Raw genomic sequence first — 10,841 nt, forward strand, 5'->3', positions numbered from 1 at the left:
TTTAGCATCATTCCTTCCAAAGAACACCCAGGATTGATCTCCTTTAGAATGGACTGGTTGGATTTCCTTGCAGTCCAAGGGACTCTCAAGAGTCTTCTCCAACACCACAGTTCAAAAGCATCAATTCTTTGGCGCTCAGCTTTCTTCACAGTCCAACTCTCACATCCATACAGGACTACTGGAAAAACCATAGCCTTGACTAGACAGACCTTTGTGGCAAAGTAATGTCTTTGCTTTTCAATATGCTATCTAGGTTGGTCATAACTTTCCTTACAAGGAGTAAGCATCTTTTAATTTCATGGCTGCAGTCACCATCTGCAGTGATTTTGGAGCCCCCCAAAATAAAGCATGACACTGTTTCGACTGTTTCCCCATCTATTTCCCATGAAGTGATGGGACCAGATGCCATGATCTTAGTTTTTTGAATGCTGAGCTTGAAGTCAACTTTTTCACTCTTCTCTTTCACTTTCTTCAAGAGGCTCTTTAGTTCCTCTTCACTTTCTGCCATAAGGGTGGTGTCATCTGCATATCTGAGGTTATTGATATTTCTCCTGGCAATCTTGATTGCAGCTTGTGCTTCTTCCAGCCCAGCGTTTCTCATGATGTACTCTGCATAGAAGTTAAATATACAGCGTTGACGTACTCCTTTTCCTATTTGGAACCAGTCTGTTATTCCATGTCCAGTTCTAACTGTTGCTTTCTGACCTGCATATAGGGTTCTCAAGAGGCAGATCAGGTGGTCTGGTATTCCCGTCTCTTTCAGAATTTTCTACAGTTTATCATGATCAACACAGTCAAAGGCTTTGGCATAGTCAATAAAGCAGAAATAGATGTTTTCCTGGAACTCTCTTCCTTTTTTGATGATCCAGCAGATGTTAGCAATTTGATCTCTGGTTCCTCTACCTTTTCGAAAACCAGCTTGAACATCTGGAGGTTCATGGTTTATGTATTGCTGAAGCCTGGCTTGGAGAATTTTGAGCATTTCTTTACTAGTGTGTGAGATGAGTGCAATTGTGTGGTAGTTTGAGCATTCTTTGGCATTGCCTTTCTTTGGGATTGCGATGAAAACTGACCTTTTCCAGTCCTGTGGCCACTGCTAAGTTTTCCAAATTTTGGTATATTGAGTGCAACACTTTCACAGCATCATCTTTCAGGATTTGAAATAGCTCAAGTGGAATTTCATCACCTCCACCAGCTTTGTTCGTAGTGATGCTTCCTAAGGCCTACTTGACCTCACATTCCAAGATGTCTGGCTCTAGGTGAGTGATCACACCATCGTGATTATCTTGGTGGTGAAGATCTTTTTAGTACAGCCATAGATATACATATATCCCCTCCCTTTTGAACCTCCCTCCATCTCCCTGCCTATCCCACCCCTCCAGGTTGATACATAGCCCCTTTTTGAGTTTCCTGAGCCATACAGCAAATTCCCATTGGCTATCTATTTTATATACGATAATGTAAGTTTCCATGTTACTCTTCCATACATCTCACTGTCTTCTCCCCTCTCCCCATGTCCATAAGTCTATTCTCTATGCTTGTTTCTCCATTGTTGCCCTGTAAATAAATTCTTCAGTACCATTTTTTTAGATTCAGTATATATGTGTTAAAATATGTTATTTATGTTTCTCTTTCTGGCTTACTTCACTCTGTATAATAGGTTCTAGGTTCATCCAACTCATTAGAACTGACTTTTTATAGCTGAGTAATAATATTCCATCATGTATATGTACCACAATTTCTTTATCCATTCATCTGTCGATGGACATCTAGGTTGCTTCCATGTTCTAACTATTGTAAATAGTGCTGGGATACATGGGTCTCTTTCAGTTTTGGTTTGCTGAGGGTATATGCCTAGAAGTGGGACTGCTGGGTCATATGGTGGTTTTATTCCCAGTTTTTTAAGGAATCTTCATACCATCTTCCATAGTGGTTGTATCAATTTACATTCTCACCAACAGTGCAAGAGTGCTCCCTTTTCTCCACACTCTCTCCAGCATTTATTGTTTGTAGACTTCTTGATGATGGCTTTTCTGACCAGTGTGAATTGATATCTCATTATAGTTTTGATTTGTATGTCTCTAATAATGAGTGATGTTGAGCATCTTCTCATGTGTTTGTTAGCCATCTGTATGTCTTCTTTGGAGAACTTTCTGTTTAGGTCTGTTTCCCACTTTTTGATTGGGTTGTGTGTTTTTCTGGTATTGAGATGTATGAGCTGCTTACATACTTTGGAAATTAATCCTTTGTCAGTTGTTTCATTTGCTATTATTTTCTCCAGCTCTGAGGGTTATCTTTCACCTTGTTTATAGTTTCCTTTGCTGTGCAAAAGCTTTTAAGTTTAATCATGTCCCATTTGTTTACTTTTATGTTTATTTCCATTACTCTAGGAGGTGGGTCATAGAGGATCTGCTTTGATTTACATCATAGAGTGTTCTGCCTATGATTTCCTCTAAGAGTTTTACAGTTTCTGGTCTTACATTTAGGTCTTTAATCCATTTTGAGTTTATCTTTGTGTATGGTGTTAGGAAGTATTCTAATTTCATTCTTTTACATGTAGCTGTCTAGTTTTCCCAGCATGATTTATTGGAGAGCCTGTCTTTGCCCCATGGTATGTTCCTGCCTCCTTTGTCAAAAATAAGGTACCCATAGGTGCATGGTTTTATTGCTGGGCTTTCAATCTTATTCCATTGGTCTATACTTCTGTTTTTGTGCCAGTACCATACTGTCTTGATGAATGTATCTTTGTAATATAATCTGAAGTCAGAAAGATTGATTCCTCCAACTCCATTTTTCTTTCTCAAGACTGCTTTGGCTATTCAGGGTCTTTTGTGTTTGCATATGAATTGTGAAATTTTTTATTCTTGTTCTGTGAAAATTTTCATTGGTAATTTGATAGGGATTGTAGATTGCATTTGGTACTATAGTCATTTTCACAATCTTGATTCTTCCTACCCAGGAACAGGGAATATTCTTTCATCTGTTTATGTCCTCTTTGATTTCTTTCATTAGTGTCTTATAATTTTCTGTGTACAGTTCTTTTGTCTCCTTAGGTTAGTTTATTCCAAGATATTTAATTCTTTTTGTTGCAATGGTGAATGGGATTGATTCCTTAATTTTTCTTTCTGGTTTTTCATTGTTAGTATATAGAAATGCAAGTGATTTTTGTATCCTGAAACATTGCTAAATTCACTGATTAGCTCTAGTAATTTTCTGATACTATCTTTAGTGTTGTCTATGTACAGTATCGTGTCATCTGCAAAGAGTGAGAGCTTTACTTCTTCTTTTCTGATCTGGATTCCTTTTATTTCTTTTTCTTCTCTGATTGCTGTAGCTAGGACTTCCAGAACTATGTTGAATAATAGTGGCAAAGGCGAACACCCTTGTCTTATTTCTGGTCTTAGGGGGAATGCTTTCAGTTTTTCACCATTGAGAATAATGTTTGCCATAGGCTTATCATATATGGCCTTTATTTGTTGAGATGGGTTCCTTCTATGCCCATTTTCTGAAGAGTTTTAATCATAAATAGGTGCTGAATTTTGTCAAAGGCTTTTTCTGCATCAATTGAGATTATATTATGATTTTTATCTTTCAACTTGATAATATGGTGTATCACATTGATTGATTTCATATATAGAAGAATCCTTGCATCCCTGGAATAAACACAATTTTATCATGGCGTATGAGCTTTCTGATGTGTTGCTGAGTTCTGTTTGCTAAAATTTTGTTGAGGATTTTTACATCTATGTTCATTAATGATATTGGCCTGTAATTTTCTTTTTTTGTGTTGTCTTTGTCTTGATTTGGTATCAGGGTGACAGTGGCCTTGTAGGATGAGTTTGGAAGTGTTCCTTTCTCTGAAATTTTCTGAAAGAATTTTAAAAGGATAGATTTTAAAAGGATAGATTAGCTCTGCTCTAAATGTTTGATAGAATTTTCCTGTGATGCCATCTGGTCCTGAGCTTTTGTTTTTAGGGAAATTTTTTTTTTAATCACAGCTTCAAATTCAGTGCTTATAATTGGGTTGTTCATAATTTCTGTTTCTTCCTGGTTCAGTCTTGGAAGATTTAACTTTTCTAATAAACTTTCCATTTCTTCCAGGTTATCTATTTTATTGTCATATTGTTGTTCATAATAGTCTCATAATCCTTTGTATTTCTGCATTGTCTGTTGAAATCTCTCCTTTTTAATTTCTAATTTTGTTGATTTGATTCTTCTCTCTTTTTGTCTTGATGAGTCTGGCTAAAAGGTTTGTCAATTTTGTTTATCTTCTCAAAGAACCAGCTTTTAGTTTTATTAATCTTTACTATTGTTTCATGTTTGTTTTTTTTTTTCACTTACATCTGCTCTAATCTTTATGATTTCTTTCCTTCTACTAATTTTTGTTGTTGTTGTTCTTCTTCTTCCAGTTGTTTTAGGTGTAAAGTTAGATTGTCTATTTGGTGTTTTTCTTGTTTCTTGAGGTACAATTGTATTGCTATAAACTTCCCTCTTAGAATTGCTTTTGCTGCATCCCATAGGTTTTGAGTTGTTATACTTTGTCATTTGTTTCTAGAAATTTTTCGATTTCTTTAGTAACCTGTTGTTTATTTAGAAACATGTTGTTTAATCTCCAGGTATTTGTGCTTCTTATAGTTTTTTTCTTGTAATTGATATCTAGTCTGATAGCACTGTGGTCAGAGAAGATGCTTGACACAATTTCAATTTTCTTAAATTTACTGAGGTTTGATTTGTGACCCAAGATGTGGTCTATCCTGGAGAATGCTCCATGTGCACTTGAGAAGAAGGTGTATTCTTCTGCATTTGGATGTAATGTCCTGAAGGTATCAATGAGATCCATCTCATCTAATGTGTTATTTAAGACTTGTGTTTCCTTATTAATTTTCTATTTTGATGATCTATTGATGTGAGTGGCATGTTAATGTCTCCTACTTTTATTGTATTACTGCCAATTTCTCCTTTTTTGTCTGCTAGTGTTTGTCTTATGTATTGAGGTGCTCCTTTTTTGGCTGTATAGATATTTACAATCATTATGTCTTCCTCTTGAATCGACCCCTTGATCACTTGTCCTTCCTTATCTCTTTCAATCTTCTTTATTTTAAGGTCTATTTCATCTGATATGAGGATTGCTACTCCAGCTGTCTTTTGCTTCCCATTTGCATGGAATATATTTTTCCATCCTTTTACTTTCAGTCTATATGTGTCTCAAAGTCTGAACTGTGTTTCTTATAGACAGCATATATATGGGTCTTGTTTTTGTATGTATTCAGCCAGTCTGTGTCTTTTGTTTAGAGCATTTAATCCATTTACACTTAAAGCAATTATTGATATATATGTTCCTATCGCCATTTTCTTAATTGTTTAGGGTTGATTTTGTAGATCTTTTTTCTTCTCTTGTTTTTCTTGACTGCATAAGTCCCTTTAACATTTGTTATAAAGCTGGTTTGGTGGTACTAAATTCTCTTAACTTTTCCTTGTCTGAAAAGCTTTTTATTTCTCCATCAATTTTGAATGAGATCCTTGCTGGGTACAAGGTTCTCTTGCTGGTTGTAGACTTTTCCCTTTCAGTTCTTTAAATATATCCTGCCATTCCCTTCTGGCCTGAAGAGTTTCTGCTGAAAGATCAGCTGTTAAGTCTTTGGGGTTTCCTTTGTATGTTACCTGTTGCTTTTCCCTTGCTGCTTTTAATATTCTTTTTGTGTGTGTGTATTTGAAACTTCCCTCATAGCTTAGTTGGTAAAACATCTGCCTGCAATGTGGGAGACTTGAGTTCAATTCCTGGGTCAGAAAGTTCCCCTGGGGAAGGAAATGGAAACCCACTCCAGTATTCTTGCCTGGAGAATTACATGGACAGAGGAGCCTGGCAGGCTACAGTTCATGGGATCGTAAGAGTCAGACACAACTTAGCACTATCTTTTTCTTTCTTTGTGTTTAGTCTTTGTTAGTTTGATTAGTATGTGTCTTGGCATGTTTCACCTTGGGTTTATCCTGTATGAGACTCTTTGTGCCTCTTGACATTGTTTGACTATTTCCTTTTCCATGTTGGGGAAATTTTCAGCTATAATCTCTTCAAACATTTTCTCATATCCTTTCTTTTACTCTTCTTCTTCTGGGATCCCTATAATTCGAATGTTGGTGTGTTTGATATTGTCCCAGAGGTCTCTGAGACTATCCTCAGTTCTTTTTATTCTTTTTAATTTATTCTGCTCTTCAGAAGTTATTTCTACCATTTTATCTCCAGCTCACTGATTCCTTTTCCACTTCAGATATTCTGCTATTGACTCCTTCTAGAGTATTTTTAATTTCAGTAATTGTGTTGTTTGTATGTTTATTCTTTAATTCCTCTAGCTCTTTGTTAATTGATTCTTGCATTTTCTCCATTTTGTTTTCAAGGTTTTAGATCATCTTTACTATCATTATTCTGAATTCTCTTTCAGATAGTTTGCCTATTTCCTCTTCTTTTTTTTTTTTTTTTGACTTCTGTGTTTCTAGTTTGTTCCTTCATTTGTGTAGTATTTCTCTGCCTTTTCATTTTTTGTTTTAACTTATTGTGTTTGAGGTCTCCTTTTCCCAGGTGTCAAGGTTTAATTCTTTCTTCCTTTTGGTTTCTGCCCTCCTAAGGTTAGTCCAGTGGTTTGTGTAAGCTTCGTATAGGGTGAGATTTGTGCTGAGTTTTTGTTTGTTCGTTTTTCCTCTAATGGGCAAGGCTGCTGATGACTGGGTTTGTAATGTTGTTTTGTTTGTTGTTTAGATGAGGTGTCCTGCACAGGGTGCTACTGGTGGATGGGTGATGCTGGGTCTTGTTTTCAAGTGGTTTCCTTTGTGTGAGTTTTCACTATTTGATACTCCCTAGTGTTATTTTTCTGGTAGTCTAGGGTCTTGGAGTCAGTGTTCCCACTCTAAAGGCTCAGAACTTGGTCTTTTCTGTTCACTTAGCTTCATTTGAAAATGATCTACTTTAATTAACTTCTCACCACTGTGGCATCAGAGACCAAGCTTGTCCTTCTTCATAGAGGAGACACCAAGTCAGCCTTTCACGAGGTGCTCATTCTAAGCCCTGTGGCCCTGGTGTCAAACCATTTCTCCCAAGTTTAACAACATGGTCGAAAATCTCCATGAAATCAAGAATGCATGGCCAGGAGAGTGGTCAACTGTCAGAAATACTTGAGCTCTGAGCCAAGCACTGCGTTTTACTTGCTGTGCCACCTTGAGCAATCCACTTGATATTTCTGAGCCTCTTTCCTCCTCCAAGGCAGAACCTGAGAGCACAGCAGTCAAGGAGCAAGCAGATGCCTTTGTGCGGGTCTCCACGCCTGTGTGCTCTGCCCAGACAGTCTCAGCCTCGGTGCACTGTGAGCTCCCATGGGCGCCTGGACAGCCAGGAATGCGGCTCCTGCTCCCAACAACTTTTCATTACAAAGTTCAACAACTTAGAATTTAACAACTTAGATTCCAACATGTGACAAACTAGTAAATGCCAGATAGATAATCTGAATAGCTTCAAAATATTGGGGTGGGGGTGGGAAGTTTACAATTTAAAAGTTTCCTAAAAGCAAATACCCAGGCTCAGATGTCTCACTGAAGAATTTTACCAAACAAATAAGAATTGACAACTTTATGTTGAGTTTTCAGAGAAGATTAGACTATTGAGGACAGCTGGGAAAGAGTAGTAGCAATATTTTGCTGAGATAAGGATTCTGTTCCTACATAATTTTGGAAATTTTGAATATGCATGTTTAGGCTAAAACATACTGTGTTTTTACAAATTTAAACACTTTCTTACATAGCTCACTTCTTATGGTAACAGGTGAACAAAGCCTTTGAGCAATCACTTTACTATGTGAGTGAGAAAGAGTTAAAAGACATGTTAAAAACTGACTTGTTGTTTAGAGTATACCTTGCAGTTGTTTTCCCAGAAAGATTTAGGAATGAGATCAATTGGCAGATGTGTTTTCACAACCCGGGGTGATGGATTCTTCTCCAGTTGTTCTAAACCTGAGGAAATTTAGTTTGGTTATATAGGTACTACAGTCTCCAAGGAACCTGCATTTCCTGAATTTCTCAACCAACCTTTTGAAATACTTTTGAGCAGTATATAATGTTGCTAAATTTTGAACAAATCACAAGCCTCATAAATGTGGATTCTAAGAGCCAGAATTTTCTAATGAATAAGGACTTGGGTTCTCTGTTAACCTCTTCGGGCTCAAATCCTAACTTTCTCACTTATTCATCATCAAGCATTTGAAAGTATCCTGGAGTTTCAAGGATTCACTTTCTTCACTTCCAAAATAAGGAGTAATAATACCAACCTTAGCAATTTGGAGTTTCATCATACCTCACACTGACTTATGCTTTGCAACAGCTATTATATTGATAGTATACATGATATATTTGTAGAGCATCAGCTGTTATATCTGCATTTTCATTATCTCCTTTATGAGTCATATATATATATATATATATATATATATACACACACACACCATGTATATACAAAATGAACCTGTTGCTTCATTCTGTCTCCTAACTTCACCAAAAGATTTCTCAGCCTTTTCTGCCTTGTGATTATTTTGCCATGCAGGGTCCTTTAAAGAATCCTCCTACACACATAAATATGAATGTTGGGAATATGTAATGACATCTCAAGTATGCACATTCAGGTTCCAGAATAAATCTGAGTGCCAGTTTACTCTCCTTCACCTGCTATATCTCACCTACTCCCTCTCCGGTGAGGCTTCACAGACTTGTTCTCCACCCTACCCTCATCTCTCATCAGTTATCTGATTCCCTTGTCCCTTATTACTTTGATTCTATCACTTTTTAATTTAATATTTTTCTATGGTTCTGGAATCTCAACTCATTCTGCACTCATTTTGGTTACTTGTCCCAGAATGATCCTTTAGTTGCAAGCCTTATCATTTCCTTTCTGACTTCAGACAACCACACAGAAAGAACAACACCTTTTCAGTTGATCCTTGTCTAACTGTAGAAGTAATGAGTTCTAGTAGAGGAGAGAATATGAATTCTTCTCTTTACACTGATAGACACATTCACCACCATAATAGTGTCTTCTTATCCCATGTTTCCAGCAGCATTCGAGAGCCAACCCTTGCTTTCGAACCCTTCTCACTTGCCTACAGGACACCCTAGTCTGCTGATTCTCTCTTAGTTCACTGAATAATCCTAAGAATTATAAGCCCTGTCTAGTCTTCAATTGTTTTAAATCTCACCTTTCCAATCTTTCATTGTTGTTGATTTTTGGTGGTGGTGATTTTTTTTTTTAATCCCCAGAGACTACCACCCAGCTCTTTTCTGCATCTAGGCCACCATATCTACTCCTTCATCTTCCTGAAATATGCCTTCTCTAGCTGTGTACAAAGCTTTAGGTCTCCATTCAGAGCTAAGATCCCTAAATATATAGTCTAAAGTCAAATCTCACGTTCCCTTTTATAGAGCCCTACCTCTGGATATGTTAAACTAATAGTATTCATATATCATTAGTTTATTACTTATTTAATGTCACAATATTATTGTAAGCTCATTGGGGACAGGAAATCCAGTTTACTTATTATTTTATATCTAGTCCATAGATCAGTGTATAATTCTTTAGAAATACTCAATAAATATTTGTGCAATGAAAAAATGAATCATTAAAAATAAATTTTGTATTTTAAGAATTGGTACTTCTTTACTTAATTACAGCAAGGATCTAAGAAATTAATCTACCAAATTTTTTTTTTTTAAATAAAGTTTTGTTACTTACAGGACCTGGAAATTATATAGCACACCTGGTGCCACACAGCAAGGTCATTGGTGGAGAAAGAGTGAGTGGGCCCGGAGTTCTGCTTTTATTTTATTCTGGAGTGGGAGGCTTAGGGTTTTAAGTGCTCACTCTTTAATGGTGAATTTAAAACATAAAAGCATTCAGCTGTGAAACCGTCTGGACCTGGGCTTTTGTTTGCTGGAAGATTTTTGATTACAGTTTCAATTTCCTTGCTTGTGATGGGTCTGTTAAGATTTTCTATTTCTTCCTGGTCGAGTTTTGGAAAGTTGTACTTTTCTAAGAATTTGTCCATTTCTTCCACGTTGTCCATTTTATTGGCATATAATTGTTAATAGTAGTCTCTTATGATCCTTTGTATTTCTGTGTTATTTGTTGTGATCTCTCCATTTTCATTTCTAATTTTATTGATTTGTTTTTTCTCCCTTTGTTTCTTGATGAGTCTGGCTAATGGTTTGTCAATTTTATTTATGCTTTCAAAGAACCAGCTTTTGGCTTTGTTGGTTTTTGCTATGGTCTCTTTTGTTTCTTTTGCATTTATTTCTGCCCTAATTTTTAAGATTTCTTTCCTTCTACTAACCCTGGGGTTCTTCATTTATTCCTTTTCTAGTTGCTTTAGGTGTAGGGTTAGGTTATTTATTTGAGTTTTTTCTTGTTTCTTTAGGTATGCCTGTATTGCTATGAACTTTCCCCTTAGGACTACCAAAAATTTAGAGAAGAGCTAACACCTATCCTGCTCAAACTCTTCCAGAAAATTGCAGAGGAAGGTAAACTTCCAAACTCATTCTATGAGGCCACCATCACCCTAATACCAAAACCTGACAAAGATCCCACAAAAAAAGAAAACTACAGGCCAATATCACTGATGAACATAGATGCAAAACTTCTTAACAAAATTCTAGCAATCAGAATCCAACAACACATTAAAAAGATCATACACCATGACCAAGTGGGCTTTATCCCAGGGATGCAAGGATTCTTCAATATCCGCAAATCAATCAATGTTATACACCACATTAACAAATTGAAAAACAAAAACCATATGATTATCTCAATAGAT

The 10,841-nt window shown here is 36.4% G+C and overlaps 1 protein-coding gene across 3 annotated transcripts in view; it reads right to left on the bottom strand.

Annotated features, from left to right (window-relative positions):
- The window catches only part of SULT1B1 (sulfotransferase family, cytosolic, 1B, member 1), a 45,445-nt gene that overhangs the window by 11,097 nt on the left and 23,507 nt on the right, over positions 1-10,841 (bottom strand). For all 3 annotated transcript variants that reach the window (XM_010852138.1, XM_010852137.1, XM_010852136.1), the window contains one exon: positions 7,898-7,995. In XM_010852138.1, the coding sequence (XP_010850440.1) occupies positions 7,898-7,995 (98 nt within the window). The remainder of the gene's footprint in view (positions 1-7,897; positions 7,996-10,841) is intronic.

This window comes from Bison bison, unplaced genomic scaffold, assembly GCF_000754665.1.
Source record: "Bison bison bison isolate TAMUID 2011002044 unplaced genomic scaffold, Bison_UMD1.0 scf7180017864308, whole genome shotgun sequence".
Lineage (NCBI taxonomy): Eukaryota > Metazoa > Chordata > Mammalia > Artiodactyla > Bovidae > Bison > Bison bison.